At 41.3% G+C, this 20,677-nt stretch overlaps 1 protein-coding gene across 1 annotated transcript in view; it reads left to right on the top strand.

Moving 5' to 3' along the window:
• The window catches only part of PCDH15 (protocadherin related 15), a 451,284-nt gene that overhangs the window by 153,648 nt on the left and 276,959 nt on the right, over positions 1–20,677 (top strand). Inside the window, exon 7 of the mRNA XM_063132951.1 lies at positions 19,763–19,882. Coding sequence (XP_062989021.1) covers positions 19,763–19,882 — 120 coding nt within the window. The remainder of the gene's footprint in view (positions 1–19,762; positions 19,883–20,677) is intronic.

Raw genomic sequence — 20,677 nt, 5'->3', positions numbered from 1 at the left:
GCCGATGGAGGGAGGAGGAGTCGCTGCTCTGCAAGTGTAGAAGTGGGGAGCCACAAGGGGGGAGCCACCAGCTGCCACACAAGAGCAGGGATGGAGTGCAGGCAGAAGAGGTGGGGTGGAGGTGGGTTGTTGTTGTTGTTGTTGTTTTGATCTATTATATATTTCTGAACTAAATCCAAACACTTTTGAACATTGCTTGATGTTAAGAATGCTTTTGTTCTGTACATGGGTTTATCTCCCATTTAGTGACATGAATTGTTCCAAATTTCTCTCTAATGAAAGAAGTTGCTGTTGTTTCTTGAAGCATTATAATTGTGTTTGCTTTTGTTTGTTAGTAATTTTGGCTTTAAATACATTTTGACCTGCCTTAAGCCATATGGAAGGGATTAAAATCCAAGCCACCAAACATTGCCTTACTCCTATCATTAATTTTGTTATGTGCATATAATTACAGAATGCATTTGTTGTGTTTTATTAAAGTGATTGTTGATTTGTAATCCAAAATCCTCTGATAAGAAATAGTATGGGCAGTGCAAACAATGGCTCCAAAAAGTTTTTAATTTGCATTAGGCATTATCGGGTTATCTTTTTATGTACCAATTTCTTTTATCCCACCGATATTGTTTTCCTTTTTATTGTGAAAAAGGCCAAATTTCAAGAGGAGTCTCCAATGGTTTCCATTTCTATTAAGCAGGGGTGGGCAAGTTCTGGTGGTTGGAGGCCATGCGTTGCCTCCCTGGAACACACCAGGAGCTGTTCCCTATACTCAAAAGTTGCCTTGCCACTACTGAACTAAAGTAATGAAAAAATGGCTTTTTTTTTTTAAAGGAAACCAGGGGCATGGGAGAATTGTGTTTCTAGGAGGCTTCTGGGAATGCAATTTTCTAAAGAAGTTCCTTGCATACCTCGTGTGTGTTTTTAAATCACTGGGATTTTGCAACTGCCACTGCAGTACATTTAGATTAGTCACATATACACAGCAGAAACTGTGTATCCTCAAGAAAGACCTAGAACGTGGCGACGGAAAGGAGGGATCAGTGAAAATTAGGCATAAGCAGCTTTTGAAAATCAGAGTTGGGCTCACATAAGCTGCCTCTGCCTGAATTTTGCTAATTTGTGTTTCCAACTCCCTCCATATGCCAGGCCTTTCCTGAACATCCCCTGGCCTTTGAGAGGCTTTCCAGGTTGAAGTGGAAACCTGGAAAACCCCAATGTATGAGTGGACTTCAATTTGTGCAACACTGGATAAAAAGAATATGCCCACATAACAGTGTTGTTTTCAAGCTGTAATATCATTGACATTGCTTTAAAAAAATACTCCTTTCACCAATGTAATTGAGTGAATGATGGCTGAAATAAGTCAAAGATGTTGGATATGTTGGGTATAGAACAGAGCATTGTCATGTAATGGTTAGATGGGGAAACTACTAGATAGCAGGCTGGTGGTACCAATGATACATTAATCTCCACTTTTTGGGAATCATCTTGTTAAAAGACAAATGTGCTATATTTCCTTTATTATGACTGGGTTGGACATCATTTGATTTGTAACATGCATTTAAGAAATATTTTTAAAAGGTAATATTGCCACAAATTAGTGTGTGCCAGGTGTATACAACTTGCTGCCCTCCAAATCAGCATTGCCCACCAGCCTGCATTACAGCCTACAAGGCGCTTGGCAAACTATATTTGTACTGCCCTCCTGGGATTGCAAAAAGTCAGAGGCCAGCCCTCTGGCAGGCTGCCATTTGTAGCTGGTGGATGTGCATATCTTGGCTGGTCACTTGTAAAAGCCTGCCATATTCAGGATCTGCCTTCCACGAGAGGAAAAGCAACATCTGCGGAAGGTTCCTCGGCCCAATTTTGGGGAATCCCCCCCTCATGCCCCAGATCACCCCATTCAGCAGGAACTCGTGATGCTCTGTATAGCAATTTCAAGGGACTGGAGGGGCTATTGCAGGAAGGAGAGAGTGACAACATCCACTTCCTTCAGCACAATTGATCCAGCATAAATCTGGATCCAATGCTATGAATGAGTAAAACATAAGAAGGGCCATGCTGAATCAGACCAAAGGTCTATCTAGTCCAGCATTCTGTTCACACAGTGGTCAACTAGCTGCCCACAGGAAACCCACAAGTAGGACATGACTTCAGTAGCACTCTCCCGCTTATGTTTCCCAGCAACTGGTATTGAGAGGCATACTGCCTCTGATCCTGGAGGTAACGCAGAGCCATCAGGAGGAGGAGCCATTGATAGCCTTATCCTCTAAGGCTTTGTCTAAGGTCTCAATCCTATGCATGTTTAGACAGAAAGAAGTTCTACAGTTCCTAGCATCCCCCAGCCAGCCAAGTTGCAGGGGTTGTCTAAACCTGCTTAGGATTGCACCCTAGGCCACTTTTAAAGCCGTGCAAGTTGGTGGCCATCACTGCATCTTGTGGTAGCAAATTACATAGTTTAACCACGTGCTGAGAGAAGGAGTACTTCCTCTTATCTGCTTTAGCTACCTTAATAAAGTGCCTTAACCCATGTGCTTGGGTTGATCTTCAGTTTGTTTCTGATCAATATATTTAATATAATTATTAGGGGTGTGCACGGACCCCCCGCTCCGCTTCACTTGCAGATCCGCCATTTTCCGGATCGGGCCGCTCCGCCCCGCCCCCGCTCCGCCCACTTCCGCTCCGCTCGGAGCTCCGGATCCGGATCCGGAGCTCCGTTTTCCCCCCCCCCCATAGGCTTGCATTGAAAGCTAAAAAATTATACAACTTTTTTTCTGTTCAAGTTAGAAACCTCATGTTTGGCACCATGACACCTCATGGGGGTATACACACGCACGCCAAGTTTCAAAGCAATCCCATCATCCCCTGATTTTTGGGGAACTTTTGAAAATCGGGCACCCCATTCACACCCCTTTCCATAGCTCCGTCAATTTGCACGTTAGAAACCTCAAACTCGCCACCATGAAAGCTTATCCAGGGATACATACGCACGCCGAGACTCAAGGCAGTCCCATCATCCCCTGATTTTTTGGGGAATTTATGAAAATCCAACACCCCTTTCCATAGCTCCGTCAATTTTGCACGTTAAAAAAAACCCTCAAACTCACCACCATGAAAGCTTATCCAGGGATACATACGCAGCACGCCGAGACTCAAGGCAGTCCCATCATCCCCTGTTTTTTGGCGGGGCTTAAACCTGCAAAATTTGGAACTTCCAAAACTCCAAGTGAGCGCAGGAAGGACTTCTCCCCTGAGTCAAAGCCACACACACACAACATCCCTGCGAGGTGGGCAGGGGAGGAGGGAGGGAAGGCAGGCAGGCATGCAGCTGGCATTTCTGGGGGCATAAGGAAGTGAGCCAAGGATAAGCCAGTAATGCATATAAAATGGAATAAATCAATAAATAAACAAAGGAGGGGTGGAATTAAAAGCAGCAGTGTTGCTCAATAAACAGCAAGAAGACTTTTTAAAAAAAGGCTATATCTGTCTTTTACCAGCAATAGGGGGACGTGCCCGGGGGAGGGGGAAGCAGCTGCCAGTTCAACTCAAGACAGCCACCAACAGCTCTGAGATTAAGAAGTAAACGCTCACTTCAACTCATAACAGGCATCGCTCCACCACTAAAAAGTGAACATTCACTTCAACTCATGATAGGCATTGCTCCACCGTTTTACTCTCTTTGGAAGGCTCTAATGGCCTTCCAGTGCAGGAGAGAGTGGGGGCACGTCCACAATGAGATGCCCTAGGGGAGCTCATCCCCTTGCACCACATCTTTTCAGTTGTTCCCCAAAGTTAGGGTGCGGAGCAGTGCTGTGTTTCTATCTCTTATTCTTGGCTTAGTATATGATTTCAGGTTGTGTGTGTGCATTTGGTGGGGCTACTGTGTTAAAAAACACGGGGAAAAGCCCGTTCAGATGAAGAAAGAGAAGTTTCCCAGAATCCCAAGTTACCTGTTTTGCCTATGCCCTCCTCTAACTTTGGGATCATCATGACCGGGAGCTGACTCTGCCCCTCAGCCTTTGAAAAAGGTATTTTTCCCGCCGATTTTTTAAAAACTTCTAGCGCGTGACCCGTTTTCAGAACGATAGCTTAAACCCCCCTCCAGTTATCCCCGATTCTTTCCCTCAATGCAATTCTATGGGCAAAAAGCCGAAAACGCCGTTTGAGCCGCGCGGTTGACCCGATTTTCACAAAAATATAGCACGCGACCCAGACAACGCAGAGAGGTGAGAGTGGTCTCAAAATGACCCCAATCCACGACTCTCTGAGCACAAGAATTTCCAGAACGATAGCTTCAAAAACAACCTAGTTATGCACGATTATTTGCCGCAATGCAATCCTATGGCGAAATGTTTTCAAGATGGCGACCGGAGCGCTCCGCCTGAACTAGGAGCTCCGAAAAATGGTCGCTTCTCTTTGTCTTGCTTCTAGGGGTCCGCGGTCCGCTCCTACTCCGCCTCTGGGTAAGGCGGAGCAGGCCAATCCGCTACTGCTTCTACGCTCCTAATCGGAGCGGATCACACCCCTAATAATTATTTGACTGTAGGAAGCAAAATGTGCATCAAATTAGCAAACAAGATTAAACAGCAAAGTTTCTGGAGTTACAGCAAAGCCACACTGAGTCAGAATAGAAAAGAGTTCAAAGAGAGCACTGGAGATGATGAATAGTTCAGAAGGATGTCATATGAGGACAAGTTAAAGGCACTTCGTTTGTTTAGCTTAGAGAAAAGAAGATTAAGGTGAGACTGGATAGCAGTAGCTTACATTGATATGCTTTAAATAGTCCATTGGATCATTGGTTCTTTTGTCGCTGCAAGAATTTTATTATGATGTGGTACCTCTGAAGGTCAATGAATCCATTGCTGATCTGTACAGTCATCAATCTTAGTATGTCTCAATGCCAACTCTAACAGACCATGGTGGGGAAATTATTACGAAATTTACTGATCTTCCATTTTGAGAGAAACCATTTTGTTGATGTAGTCTTTGATGCTTGCTCTAAGTGTAAGATTGCACTCTTTTATTCAAGAAGATTCAGATTCAGGTATTTCCTACCCTAATAGATATGTGAATGTAGTGCATTGTTTTCTGCCTTCGCATGTTCATTTATCTCAAGCATAACAATAAAAAACAACAACACTGTTTTTCCTTTTTTTGCTGTGATGACAATTCCCTCTTCTTGGAAAATACTTCATGTATTTAACTTGATCCCTTTGTCAGAAGAGTGGCCTACATTTTGTAAAATTCGAATTTGCCTGTCTAAAACTATTTGCATCAATTCTAGTGGTAATTATAGTTCAAAGTGAGTTTCCTTTCCTTTCAATGTAATTACTCTTTTTTTCCTTATGGTATTTAAATACCTAATCTCCATGGTGCATAGCATCAGAAGCATATTAGTGTGCAATAATTACCTGTAAATTTTATTTTGTTCAGCTAGGCAAGTCCTCAGTAACGAATCACATTCATTTTTTTTTTAAAAAAAAAATCCCTTAATAAGCCATAACTGAAGAATTTGTTCTCAGAATAGGTCATGAAAGTAATGAATGCATCCAATGGAAATTAGTTTAATTTAATACATAAATTACTGAACCGAATTTCTAAAGCTTCGGTATTCCATATGTAGATAAGCTTTTCTTTTATTTACAATGCATCATCTTTCCCACAGGAAGCAAGAAAACTTTGTTTTGCTGTTAATGGCAGCAATAGACTTTTGTAGTCGGTCTTGTAAAAACAGCCACTTCAACTGTTTTTCAGTAGTCATCCAGGCTGCACATCCCTCCCCTTTTTCTTTGGGAAACTGCAGCTGATACTGCTAGGGGGAAAAAAATAGGTTCACATTAGAAAGATACCTGAAAGTTATGTACAGACTATTCTTTCTGTAAAGTTACACAAGCAACTTTCCTCTTCCCTGGGCTTTGTCTGGTAGGTACCAGATCCTGGTTGCATTGTTAGCTTGATTATTATACAGATGTAATGGGGCAGTGTGGGGAGCTGCTGTGGTGTGAAAATGTGATCTAGACTCAAATTATAGCTGCTCCCTTGAGTCCCATAAAAAAACTGTAGAATGGTAAAAATCATGGCTGGACCAGATCACAAGCAGGTTCTGGATTCGTTAACGCCACACCTAAAAGCAATTTGTTAATATCTCTCTCTCTAAGATCAACCTCTCTCTCTCTCTCTCTCTGGCTGCTTGAAAGATAAAGAATGATTAAGATAAAAAAGCAATTGTTTTACTGTGGGATAAGGACTGAGGCCCTTTCTACACCTAAGGATTATCCCAGGAAAATGGAGGGATTGTCCCTGCTTGCTCCCAGGATCCTCTGTGTGTCATTTGCATTAACAGGGATGATCCCAGGATGATCCCAGGGGGGAGAAAGGTGTAGAAATAGCCTTTGATGCGCCAAATATTTTTTTGGCAACAAGGGAGAGGGCCTTTTCAGTGGTGGCCCCCCAATTATGGAATGATCTCCCTGACGAGGCTCGTCTGGCGCCAACGTTGTTATCTTTTCAGCACCAGGTTAAGACTTTTCTCTTCTCCCAGGCAGTTAACATATGCTGACTTTTTTAACTGACCCCAGAATAGTTGTTTTAAATGATATTGCTGTTTTTATACTTTTAAATTTTTGTATATTTGTTTTTAATGTTCACTGTTTTTAATGGTTGTAAACCACCCAGAAAACTTCGGCTATGGGGTGGTATATAAATGCAATAAATAAATAAATAAATAAATAAATAACATAAATATTATAAATTTATGAAAGGTTTTTAAAATGGGGAAAAGCATCCAATGGACACTTTTTTTCTTTTTGTGTAATACACCTTCCCCATGGAGGGTGGAATTTCAGTGGGGACATGGGTGTGGAGAAGGTTTATTTATTATTATTATTATTATTATTATTATTATTATTTTTCTACAATACTTAAACATACACTAATACAATTAAAGAAACAACATACTACATAAATGTTGAATAACAATAATATAATGTCTATATAACATAATCAAACATAACATATAAGTGCTCCCCCCACCTCGGGATCTCATTCCTGATTCCAAACTCTCATACTTTCTTCTGCTGGTGGCTTCCCACTTCCCTTAAAAAACACAAATATTAGGAACTGTTTCCAAATTCCTTCAAAATCATTTGTTTTAGCTATACCTCTTCTCAATTTAATATTACAAGTCAGTTTATCATTAATAGCTTAATCCCAAACTTCTTTATACCATTCTTCGATACAATATTCCTCTTGAATCTTCCAGTTCCTTGCTACAATCAATCTTGCCGCCGTCAGCAAATTCGTTATTAATTCCTTAATTTCTTTTTTATATTTTACATCTTCCAATAGTGACAGTAATGCAACTTTTGGTGTTTGTTCTATCTTCATTCCCACAATTTCTTCAATCTCCAGAAACACCATCTTCCACAATTTTTGTACATATTTGCATTCCCACCACATGTGTAAATACATTCCTTTTCCCCCACATCCTCTCCAACAATTTGCTGAATGCTGATTATTTATCTTGTTTAATCTAACCGGGGTTAGATACCACCTCCATATAATTTTATAATAATTCTCTTTTATTCTCACTGGCATATTTCTCAACGCTCTTTGTTTCCAAAGTCCCTCCCAGCTCTGTTGTCCTACTTGTTCATTCAAATCTGTCTCCCACACTATTTTCCCTGAACTATTCATCGACCCTTTCTCCAACAATGGGTGTGGAGAAGGTTTAATCCTCCCCTTCTGGAGGGCACTGATCCCGAGCCATATTAGGACTCCACGCAGTTACATTTAGGTAAAACAAAACGGAATCCTCAGCTGCATGCTACATGTTTAGCTAACTTGTAGCTTGGCCCTGAGTGACAGTAAAGCAGGTACAGGAGATTCTACTCCTGCCTTTCAGCACTAGGCAACCAGTATTGGTGCTGCAGCCAGTACTGTGCAAACGTCTGTGGTAAAGTGCATGAAACAGACTGTGGTGAATGAAGAGTTAATATTTGTAGGAGGCGTCATCTGTCTCTCAGAGACAGGGTGAAAAGAAAAGAAAAGCTCTTTGCTGGCTGTTACTGTTAAGATGGCTGGCTGTAGTTAGAGGCTCTAGCTTTATACTGTGTGTGGTATGCAAATAAATGGTTTAAGGGTGTAATCAATAGGACTGCTGTAGACTGTGCCCTCCAAGCTTGGAGGCTTCCAAGCTTCTTAGGCCCTGGCAGACTGGCAGGGCGGGAGAAGCAGTGGAAAGAGAATCTTTGCCTCCCTGTCCTCCAGTCCCCTTTATTTTCAGGAGATGGGCTTTCTAGCCCATCTAGCAAGGACGCTTTGGAGGAGGAGGGAAAGGAGGTTGAAGGAGGCTCCCTGAACACTCCCGTCTCCTCCCCTTACCACTCTTTTCTGACCTTGGAGAGGCAGCCAGCGTGATTCTCTGAGCCCCAGCTGCAATGAGACAGGGGTTGGATTTCTAAGTCCCCCTTCCAAGCTGGGAGCACTATCTGCAATCTCAGAAGGAGTTTTCTGAACCATCCTATTGTCCCTGAGATGTTCAGCCAGGGACCATAGGATAGCTCTGTAACTTACTTCCTTTGATGCTGTGTCTATCATAAGTGGAATCCAGGGAAGACTACTGAATCTCTATCACAATAGTGCTCTGTTGTTAAATGGCAACCATGTACTTGTAGAATGCTAGCCATGGCACTAGGGTGGACTGTCCCCTTTTACAGAGTACCATTCTCTATTTTAAGGGCTAGCCTATCCAATTCCTGTTTAAAGACAATGAGTTCCATCACACCAGTGTTTTATCGCACTGTTGTCCTGCCTGGTTTGCCATTTTCAAATGCGATATTCACATGATGTTGTGCCTGTACTGCAGTCACTTCCCCTCTTCCCCTTTATTTTCCATCTTTTTCTAGGGTGGGGAAAGTGTGACTTACTTTCACCGAGTCAAATAAAAGCACCCTTCCATCCCCATGTATTGCTGTCCTCGTGCTATGTTGCTTCTGTTGGGGGCGGTCCTGCTGACGAAAGAGGGCAGGGTGGTTCTCCAGCTTGCTGAGTCTGTCAGTCAAATGAACAAACTTGTCCTGAGCCAGTCGCATGGACTTTTGCTGCTCCAACCCCACCCTCATTGCCCACAGAAACGGCGCCCAGCCAATTAAACCCTGAATTGGTAAAATGCTAGAGAACAAAACCAGAGTGAGTGGGGGGAGGCGTCCACATCCATCACCTGACAAGAACCAATGAACTGGAGGGGGAAAGAGAAGGGGCAGGGTGGGACATCTGCAATTTCAGGAGAGCAAACAAGTGAAAAGAGAGATCACTGCTACAGCGGCGATCGTGAAAAGGACCAGCACTTGCTGCACTAATGAAACGGAGGTCAAAATTGCAGGTGCATGCCAGGAAAAAAAAAAAGTAGGTGTGATGGAGCTCAATGAACCGTGAAAACTTTGCCCATCAACACTTAGGCCCTGGCTACACAGACACACAGGTCACCTGGTCACACAGAATAGTATTTCTATTTGAATGATAATTCTTATTTCTAAGTTTGCATCTAGGCACACACAGTAGCATATGCAAATATTATGCAAATCATCTCTCTTGTCCTCTTTTTTGTGAATTGTTCCTTCTTTTCTGGCGATTCAGAAGTTGGCACCTACCCACTTCCATTGCAGCTTCTCAAAGCTCAAAGGGCCAGAGCGGGAATTCCCCTCCTGCGCACAGCAGATTTTGGAAGTTTCTCCTAGCAAAGTATCTCACTGACCACGGCTGCTGGAGACAAATTTGGTAGTGTCAAATCATGTTCATTATTTTTAATTTACTTTCTTGTTTGATCTATAATGTTTGCAGGTAAGTTTGTCTGTAGCAATGCAAGCAAGCTAGAATCTTTGGCCATAATCACATAGAAATCATAAATCATGCCAAACTTTGTAATGGATTTGGATGTGTGTGTGTTTAATGAAAGCTAAAAGTTTTGCTACAAGCAAAATCTGGTAAAAAAACCCAAAAAACAAAACAAAACAGGTTCTCAGGATGGAATACCCGACACATTTCGGCCTTTACTTTATTCAAAGGCCTTACTAAAGAGACTGTAAAGTTAATAATATAATAAAATGCATTAAAACAATGCATACTATTAAAATATGTCTTTTGCCTTTAGGTTAATTAGGCAGATTGCCACAAGGGCCTATGCCCATATGTGACTACTAAAAACTTTTGAACATAACAAGGTGCCACTAGGGCCTATGCCTATATAGTATTATTTAAAATCATATCAGACAAAAGCAAAATCTCACATTATACATGTTAATTGTGAAGCCCCTTGAGGATAAAGTCAATTTCAATAGTAGATTGAACTTCCAATAGGGAGTGATTGACCGGCTAGGACGTCATAGTAGCTTAGTAGAGATGGAGTAGGAGAGGAAAGAATGGTGTGCTATTGGTTTACCTTTCCAGTGTCATCGAAGGGCTAATCAGCTAAGCTTTGGAGACCTTAGAACTAGATTTGATGCTCCAGTACAATGTTTGTTAAATTAAACTACACATCTTGGGTGAAAATCAATTGGACATTTTTTGTTTGGTTTGATGGAAAATGAGCACTTACTGTACATGACAATGTTTTTTTTCCTGCTGCCATCAAAGTGACTTTCTCCAGTTACACTAAATAGAATGCCTTGGAAGATGATGCTTTTGAAATCGTAATAACATCCATGTTATTTCCATTTAACTGTCATATATGCACCTACATTTTGTATGTCTATTATGATACAATAATACCCATGCAATTGTCCTCTGTCACAGTGTATTTTAGATCATAATGAGGTTTTTAGTGTTTGGATGCTGGGATCTATCCTTCAATTCAGCCATCAGTTTGGGGAGAATATAAAAAGTCCCTTTTTGTTTTAATATTCAGCTTTGCTACAAACTGTTTATCTCTCCCCCTTTTTTTCCTCCCAAGTGATGAGTAGAGACAGACTCTAGTCTCTCTCTCTCTCTCTCTCTCTCTCTCTCTCTCTCCCCCCCCTCCCTCTATCTCTTTGCCTAATATTCTCTACTCTAGGGAAGGGGCAATAGTTCACAGGCTATTTTGCAGAATGCTGTCTGAAGGAAATTGGTAGGCAGGCAATTTTGTGTGACAAAGGATGTCACAGGACCATTCCATATATCTATAGCAGTATGTCAGCTTTGTCAACTCAGGACTGATTACTAAAACATAACAGTTGTTTATTGCAATGTACAGTAAAGCATGAAATAATTGATGCATGATAGCTCTGTGTTGTATAAAATCTACTATTTTTAAACAATAGCTGTTATGGCTGCGGATTTCAGGCAGAACTATTTTAACTTTCCTTCAAGTTTACCGTGGATTCAGAAGAGAGCTCATAACCACCTACTGTTATATCAATTCTCTCTTCCTTTTCCTAAATAGCCATTCACTGATCATGTTTCTATATTTCATGGTATGCAGTATGGAATATCCTCTTAACAAAATATTATTTGCTTGGTGCATTTATTTCTGGATGAATAACCTGTGGGCACCAAGAGCTGAATATGGAAATATTTATCATCTGGAAAGATAGAATTTCTCCCATTGGTATGTTTTGAATTTGTAGAGAATAAAATTAGATTTGCTCTCTCAAAAACACCTTCTACCTCAAGTGTGTTGTCTGGAGGTTTGTTCTAGTTTTGAATTGGATTGGTATGATGCTCCCTGTAATGGTTGCTGCACATACATAGAGCATGATCATTTGTTACCATCAAAGCATAGCTCTCCATGCCAGTAAATGTGGCCCAGCTGCTTTTTGCTAGCCTGCTACGCAACATGATGCACTGTGGCAAATAGGGCAATGTGCTATGTATTTGTGCTTCTTTGGCACTCCAGTGCCATGCGTAGAGAAGAAGAATGTCTATAACATGTTAGGTGTGTGTGTGTGTGTGTGTATATATATATATATATATATGTGTGTGTGTTAAAACCTAAAAATATAAACTGGGGTGGAAAACACATGGCCTATATAACATATGCGGCCCCTGCTGCAACCCCCGCTGCCATGACACATCCAGAACAAAACAAAAACATCCCAGCAAACAAAATGGTGCTCTATGGCGATTGAGGAGCACTAAAACAGACCAATGTAGCTTGTTTGTAGCAAGATCATTGGCAAACTGCATTTGCCCATGTGGAGATGGCAGTATTGAAAAAGTAGCTCATGTTTTATTATTTTGTACTTTTTACAGAGGTGATCAATCCACTATTGTTATCTATTCCAGGGTGGTCGGTTATTGCTTCTGCGTCTTTTCTTCTTGTAGACCGATATAAGCAGGTGACAGCAAAAATGGCAAAAAAAATTAGCAGGTGCTATCAAAATAAGATCTACCATTTTATCAGAGTCCTACATTCTCACAGTTCCTTTGACTGAACAGAAGTTTATTTGTTTTATTTACTTCTTATTGTTTTATGTGTAAGGACTTGTATTAATTTTGGAATTTGTATTTACTGTATTTTTTTAGAATGCAACTTGGGTAATTTTAGTCAGGTACAATCTTGCTTTTATTTTTTTGTACATTTCATTTCATGCTAAGGCCTGTGGCTGATGCAAATAATGGACTTCTCTCTCTTTGTAGCAAGTTCAGCTATAGATTGATCCTAAGTGTGTTTCTCAGGTCTGAGCCCTACTCCTACTGCAAATCAACGTTAAGTCCTTTCCCCCACCCCAGTGCTAAAAATGTCTATGGGGCAGGGGAAAGGCTTGTCTCTGATCTGCTGTAGTTTAGAAATAAGCCCTTTCCCTGCCCCAGTGCTGAGGGGCGCTTGTGTCTCAGTGCTAGAGCAAGAAAATTGTCCCCCTTCAGCTGATCTTCATGGATCAGCTAAGGGGCTGGGCAGGGAAGGGGGTGTGGCTGTGAATGTGAATGGGGTGTGCTTCTGGGTATGTGAAAATGGGAGGGGGGATGCTTGCCAGCAATTGCCCTGCCCCCTTTGTGCTGGCGTGGTGTCCTCAATGTACAATTCACCCCTTAAGCTTAAGGAATATAGCCTTGACCCATATTTTATATTTCTGGAAAACAATAGCACTGAGAACAATGGATATGTAGCCTGAACTCAGAAGACTTGCCATGCTGGCAAATGCTGAGATTGGGCAGTTCTGGCAGACATACCAGCACATCAGCATAAAATTCAATGTTTTAGAAGCACTTCAGGCAGGCATAATGCTGAAGATCAAGGTATGGACATTTTAGTTTTAATTCCATTAATTAATTAATTTTAATTGAGAAAACGCCATAAGTAACTCATCTTCAAGATATCTGATCCAGTCTATGGAAGACTCCCTGAATTTTGCCACGTAGCTGGTAAGCAGCCTCTTCCTCAGATATCTGTAGTGTACTCCCCCACTCATACTGATGATGTGATTTTCTAACATGCACTTAAAGAGAGTGGCTTTGTTCAGCTGTAGTTTCTCTACCTAGCAATTTTCTCTTTCCCTTTGGAGGAAGGTTTGGGTGGTAATGTCTCCTCTGATCCCTAAGATTATTATAGGTGGGACTTGGAAATTACTTACTGCTCCCATCCCTGACAGTTCCTGAGAAAATATTTAACCTTCCTAGTTCTGTCAGCTTGATGGCACTAACTACATAACTGCCAAGCCTTTCTATAGTACTTGTTGAGAGAGAGAGAGAGAGAGAGAGAGAGAGAGAGAGAGAGAGAGAGAGATGCAGCTTTTTCGTATACTAGAAGACAATAGATGAGAGGGGATCATCATCATTTATTATTCAGTTACAGACCCAATGAGAAACAGTGGCAGACATCATTAAGACAGTAAAAACACAATCATGAAATCGTTATGGTGAAGGCAGAGAAATTATTCAAACATGCACATGGATGAAAGGGAATGACTACTTGATGCACGTTAGACAGGACACCGCCTTTTGCTGGGTTTTGGAAATGAAAGACAAACGCTCCACACTTAAGCTGTGTTTCTCAAACTACTACCCAAGATGGCTGGATAGACGCCACAGATTTTTAATTAATTCTTATTCCTATGGCATACTGAAAAGTTTTCCTTGGTGGTTGCTACTAGAATTACATGTCTGGCTGCCACTGGCACATATATTTGTATACCCCTGGATCCAAAGATGCTTTAAATATAGTGGATTGAGAAAAGAGTGATTCAGTCTAGGAGAATTGCGATCTCATCAACCTCAAAATGTCTTCACTTACTGGCCATGGCTAGACCAGGGCTATATCCCGGGATCATCCCTGTGCATCCAAATGACACACAGGAGATCCCAAGAGCAGGCAGGGATGACCCCTCCATTTGCCTGGGATAATCCTCAGGTCTAGCTAAGGCCACTGATACACACCCAGATGCTTCATACGTGAATCTTCATCACTCACTGATGGTAACATAAAACAATGACTTGCATGAGTAAATATTCCATCATTATATCATCATCACAGAGTTTTCGTTATTATCTGTTTTTGACTTGGAACACTTTACTTTTCAATGGAGAGAGTTTATGTAACTCGCCTGAAAGTCAGCCATCAAATGGTAATCAAATGATGAATGATCAAATTATGTAAGTACATACATGAAGCAGTTTACCAATCATAATATCACAGTTGAAAGCAAGGCATTTAATTGCATCAGACTCTTCAGCTAATTCCCAGTCATATGAAGAGCTTCCAAATGACAGGGGAATAGAACAGTTTAGACTGCAGCTTTGGTATCTTAGGAGGTGATAGGTGTGTGTGGTATGTTTAAAACTGCACTTTCCAAGTAATAAAAGTGGTGTTTTTATTGCTCTGAATTGTGGTTCCTCTGCCACAGAAGTGCTTCCTTGATGGAAGACATTTGAATTCCCCGTTACAACTGTTTATTAGGGCTGAGCGAAAAGCACTCACAGGTTTCTTTTTGCATGTTATTTATTTAAAATATTTCTTGGCTGCTTTTCAGGGCAAAAGCCCTCCAAAGGTGGCTTATAGTAATGAAACACATAGAGCCAGTAAGATATTAAAAGGAATAAAAGCATGAACACAATAAAAAAAAACAATAGCAATGGGAAGCAGCAATGAAAACAGCAGCAGCACAACAGTAACAACAGCAATAACAAGAACAATCATATCAGGAGAAGAGCAAGGTAAAATAATATGTTTTCAACGCCTTCTTTAAATCCCAAGAGCAGCTTATTCTAAAGGTGTGGAGCCACTGCAGAGAAGGCAGTCCCATATCTGGTCACCTACCGAACTACTGCTGCAGGTGGTCAGATGAGAAGGGCCTCACTTGGTTATCATAAAGTATGGCCAGGCTGATATGGGTGAAGGCAGTCCTTCAAGTAATTTGGTCTCAAACCATTTAAGTGCTGCTGGTGCAGCATAGGCTTTACATGATCAATGATTACATGATTACCTCGTCTTACCAATACTCACACAGCCACATTCTGCACCAGCTGAAGTTTCTTGAACCATCTTCAAAGGCAGCCCCATATACAACACATTTCAGTAGTCCAGCCCAGCCATCTTTAGTGCATGGATAACTGAAGCAAGGTCCATTCTCTCCAGATAGGACCACAGCTGGCATACCAGCCTAAGCTGATAAAATGCACCCCTGGGCACTGCCACTGCAGCCTGGATTTCTCCAGTTAGTGCAGAGTTCAGGAGGACTCCAGATTACACACTTGGTCCATTAGGAGGAGTGCAGTCCCATCTAAGACTTGTTGTAAACCTCTATTCATTGATGTTGGTTTCTCAATTTACAGTACTTCCATCTTGACTGGATTAAGTTTCAGATTGTTTCCCTCATCCATCCCCAAGCAGCTTCAGACACTGGTTCAAGATTGCACAGTGTCCTTGGGATGTGTAGATAGAAACAAGAAGTAGAGCTGAGTATCACCTGCGCACTGACCAAACCTCGTGATGACTTCGCCCAGTGGTTTCATGTAGATGTCAAAAAACATGGTGGACAAGATAGAACCTTGCAGCACCTTTCAAATAACTTACATGTTGGTTAGGGCAGCTGCTATTACTAGTCGTAGAACCCTTAGGATTCTGGCTACATTATTCTACCCCAATTTCTCCAGGCTTCCTGAGATGAAGAATTCACATGGAGACTGATAGATTGAAAAATAGTACTTAATGAAGAATTACCTGAATTTGCTGATCTGATTTTCTGCATTTTTAACCAGCATTAATGTCAGATAATTGTGTTCCTGACTCTCTTTGAAATTCTCCTGCAACTGATATTTAAACCCAGGAGTGTGAAGATCATACAATAATTATCTCCATGGGGATAGACTTATGAAAGCAATTAATTAGAACTGGGGAGAGAGAGAGAGTCAACTTTCTTTCTGCATCCTGTTTTCCTAAAACAGCGTGTTTGTTTCCTACTGCCTAAAGCCAGTGGCAAGCAAGTAACATTTCTCCAAGTTTAGATGATATTATTATTATTATTAATAATAATAATAATAATAATAATAATAATAATAATAATAATAATTCTTACCTGCCTCTCCATTTTGATCGAGGTGGAGAATAACAATAAACGACAAAATACATAAAACTGAATTAAAACATAATGTACATTGCTAAAAACATCCTAAAAACTTCTTAAAAACATCTTAAAATTCCACTGGATAGGCTTGCCAGAAGAGATCAGTCTTTATAGCTTTCTTGAATGCTAGTAGACTGTTAATGAGTCTCCTCCGGCAGGCCATTCCACAGTCTGGGAGCAGCAGAAGAGAAGGTTCTCTTGGTAACAGTTGTTAATCTAGCCTTTGCTAGCTGGCAAAATGATGGCTGGCTTTCTGAAAAATAAGCAGTGAACCCTATTCATCTCTCTCTAATGGCTATCTGTAAACAAACATGATTCTGTTCTTAAGTTGTATCTTATTTGTACTGAAAATGGTAGTTAGGTGTCTAACTTGCTCAAGGAACAAGGGCAGCTTTCAAAATCAAAGGACAACCCGCTCCATGAGCTCCAAAGCATTTTAAATTGATTTCTTGCATATTTTCTTTAACTGCAGAAGCAGAGACAGTTCTGGGGGGGACAAGCTGTGGTGTGGTTAAGCAAAAATGAAACTGAAAGCTTCTGAACACCTTGTGTCTGCACTGAAGGAGATGGGATGGGGAGAATGATGTCCAAGGCTCCCTGCAGCTCATCTTCATCCTACTGAACCCATCTTCCCAAATCTGGTGTTCTGCAGATGTTTTGGACTACATTTCTCAGGATATCTGAACATTGTCTGTTCTGGATGGGGCTGATGGGCGTTGAAGTCTGAAACATCTGGAGGGAACCAGGTTAGGGAATGTTGCACTAAACTATGGTTTAGTCTAGCCTTCCACAACGTGGTGCCTTCAAGGTGCGTTGCACTATAATTCCCATCAGGGTGACATGAGTTTGTAGTTCAACACATTTGAAAGGCACCATGTTGGGGAAGGGTAGTTTAGTGTGACATCTGAATGTGGTCGAAGATATTATTTTATATATGCAGATAAATTTTAGGAGTATTGCTGGTGACTGATTTCAATTCAACCTGGGGCTCCAACTCCAAGCAAGCATTTGAACCCAGATCTTCAAAGTTTAAACACTCTAACTACTGAAGCACCTCAGCTGTCATATGCAGGCAATTCACTGATAACTTACCTTTTATTTATTTTAGTAAACAACATTTGTATAAATAGTTACATAGAAAAATAAATTTAAAAGGGTGTGTCATGCACATTTCTTTGCTGGCCTGTAGCGTTTTTGCTTTGGGTCATATTACTCTGCATATAATTCAAGAAAATGTAGCTTTATTAATTGGTCTTTATTTTCTTTAGTCTGGGCATTTTTTACACTGAGTGAGGTTTCCAGGATCTTGTTTATTCTGGTTACGACTTAAAGCCAGTAAGGCATCACTGTTGGGCCACTGTATAACATAGGTGCTAAATTAGCTGGCAGACTATCCGGCACATTAGGTGTGATTGTAAATTTTAAACAGCAAATAGTAACGTGAGGGAAGTTGACTCTTTCTTGGAAATCTCCCATTTGAGTCATGTTTTTCAGGACATTTAATAGGTCAAGTATTTTCACTGGCTTTAAATACCTTATTAGCGTCACTGGTTTGGATCTTCAACAGTTAAGGGCAAAGGCATCTGGGTATTGTATTTTTATTTTACTAAACAATTCAAAACATGAGACTCTGTGGACTATTTTGTGACCCTGACTAGATGTAAGTGGCATCACTTGCAAGGTTAGATATTTGCAAAGGGAAAGAAATTAAGAGCCAGAAACCAATAGCCTGGATTGAACATTTATTGAAGGGAAATGGCATAACGGAAGTAGTTCTAACTCTCCTTCTCAAGATGCCAGGGAAACTGGCATAGACAGCCAACTGAGATGTCTCCCTGGCACAACTCAGCTCATCCTTGAGCTATTTCTGATGAATTGCAGCCCTTTTCTCTAGCACTGAAAGACATGTGTGAGATAAGTTCCCCACTGCAGCCCTCTTGATCGTTGCTGCCAGAGCTATGGTCTGAAGGCATATGATATAGCAACCCTGCTGAAAGTAATCAGGCCTAGGTCTAGTCAATGTATAGAAGGGAGACCACCTGGGAACACTATTAATGGCATTCCTATTCCTGTCTCTAACCTGAAGCCTCATGACACTCTGGCTAATACAAGGCATAATGCATCACTGTTGCAAGGAAGACCCAAGATACTCTTCCCTCTTTCCCCCTCCAGACATAAACATGGCAGATTAGGCAGACGGCTATTGGTAATAAGCCTTGGGCTCTCACACATTTATATTTCCGCTGAAACCAAGCAATGCAAATAATTTATGGTTTTAAATTGAACTGTGTGATTAAGCCTAGGAGAATATTCCTATGTTCCTTTATTTATTTATTTGCAATATTTCTATACCACTCAATATCTTAAAAAGATTCTGGAGCAGTGAACATAGGTATAAACAGTAAAAAGAAAGAAGATTTTGAAAATTGTTCAATTTTTTAAAAAGGGGCGGGGGTGGGGGGGATGTGGCTAGTCAGTTGGGGAAGGCTTCTCGAAATAGAGTTGTTTTCAGGAGGTGCTGGAAGCAGCCTAGTGTTGGTGCCTGCCTGACCTTCAGGGGCAGGGAGTTCCACAGAGAAGGGGCCACTACACTAAAGGCTCTTCTCCTGGTGGATTCCAATCAAGCCATAGGGCCTGACATACCTGATGGAACTCCTCTCCCGACATGAACCTACCTGTACACTATGCTCATCTAAGGTCCTCCTCCGAGTGCCTACTCTGAGGGAAGCTCAGAGGATGGCAACAAGGGAGAGGGCCTTTTCAGTGGTGGCCCCCCAATTATGGAATGACCTCCCCGACGAGGCTCGCCTGGCACCAACATTGTTACCTTTTCGGCGCCAGATCAAGGCTTTTCTCTTCTCCCAGGCAGTTAACAACAAATGCTGAGTTTTTACCTGACCCCAGAATAGTTGTTTTAAATGGATATTATTGTTTTTATGCTTTTGATGGTTTTAATTTTTTGTATATTTGTTTTTAATGTTCACTGTTTTAAACTTTTGTAAACTGCCCAGAGAGTATCGGCTATGGAGCAGTATATAAATGTAATAAATAAATAAATATTTGCGGGTTTCAAGATACATTGAAGCTGCATGTGGAAGCAGCAATCTTTTCAACAGGTAGAAATAATGCAAAGCTCATTCGTGTACCACATTTTGACTTGAAACCATGACTTGGCCTTTCTTTCCTTTAAGGGTTCTTAAGTGTGCACATCATTTTTGTTGTTGCAGTTAACACCAGTTGGAACCACCATCTTTACAGGATTCTCTGGAAACAATGGCGCCACAGACATTGATGATGGTCCGAATGGCCAGATAGAGTACGTCATCCAGTACAATCCCCGCGACCCAGTATGTGAAATTCTTCTTTTCAGTAAACGTGTTGGTGGAAGAACAAAAATAAGAAACAAAACCCGCTCCATTTACCTTTTGACACAGTTATTATAATGCTATTAGTTTTCCTACTTTTTGGAAAGCTTGTATATCTTTTTTTGTAAGGCACCTTGAACCCAGGTTTGGTATGTCTTCTATGGTTCTGGGCAAGTGTTCTCATACAGATAGGAAGCTGGGCTGGATGAGTTGGATTTGGAAGGCTTCCTTTGCATTTGGGATATGGCAAGTGGGATTTGTATATTGCGAGTGTATGCATGGAAATAAAGAGACGAGACATGAAAGTATGGTATAAAATTGGGCCACATATATTCAAATTAGATCTGTAAAGGACTAACGGGGCGGGCAGCTTAACTCAGCCAGCAACTAGCTGGGCTGTTATTGGGTGAAAACATTCCAATCCTATTGAGTGGCATCTGTTGATCGCCACTGACAGGACTGCCCCTTTTGGAGAGGGGAGACTTTCCCATGTCACCCCTCCCAGGCCATAAAACCCAGGTGGGTGAGGTGAGTGGAACTCACAGGTAACCCTTATCCCCACACACTGGGGCTGTAAAACCCTCAGCAGGAGGCCCTCAGAGATCACCTGTCACAGTCACAGTGCCACAGAATGCACACCATCCCTAAATTCCCTGATCATGCCCACCCCTCAGCCTAATTAACTTGTGACCAAATTGACCCAGCATTAAATCAACCAACTGATTAACCTAAGATGCTCCTATCTCAATTTACAGTGTGAAGTAGGCAAAAAGACCC

Source organism: Elgaria multicarinata, chromosome 8 (genome assembly GCF_023053635.1).
Source record: "Elgaria multicarinata webbii isolate HBS135686 ecotype San Diego chromosome 8, rElgMul1.1.pri, whole genome shotgun sequence".
Classification (NCBI taxonomy): domain Eukaryota; kingdom Metazoa; phylum Chordata; class Lepidosauria; order Squamata; family Anguidae; genus Elgaria; species Elgaria multicarinata.
The sequence above is the reverse complement of the archived record's forward strand: the minus strand, read 5'-3'. Positions and strand labels throughout refer to the sequence as shown.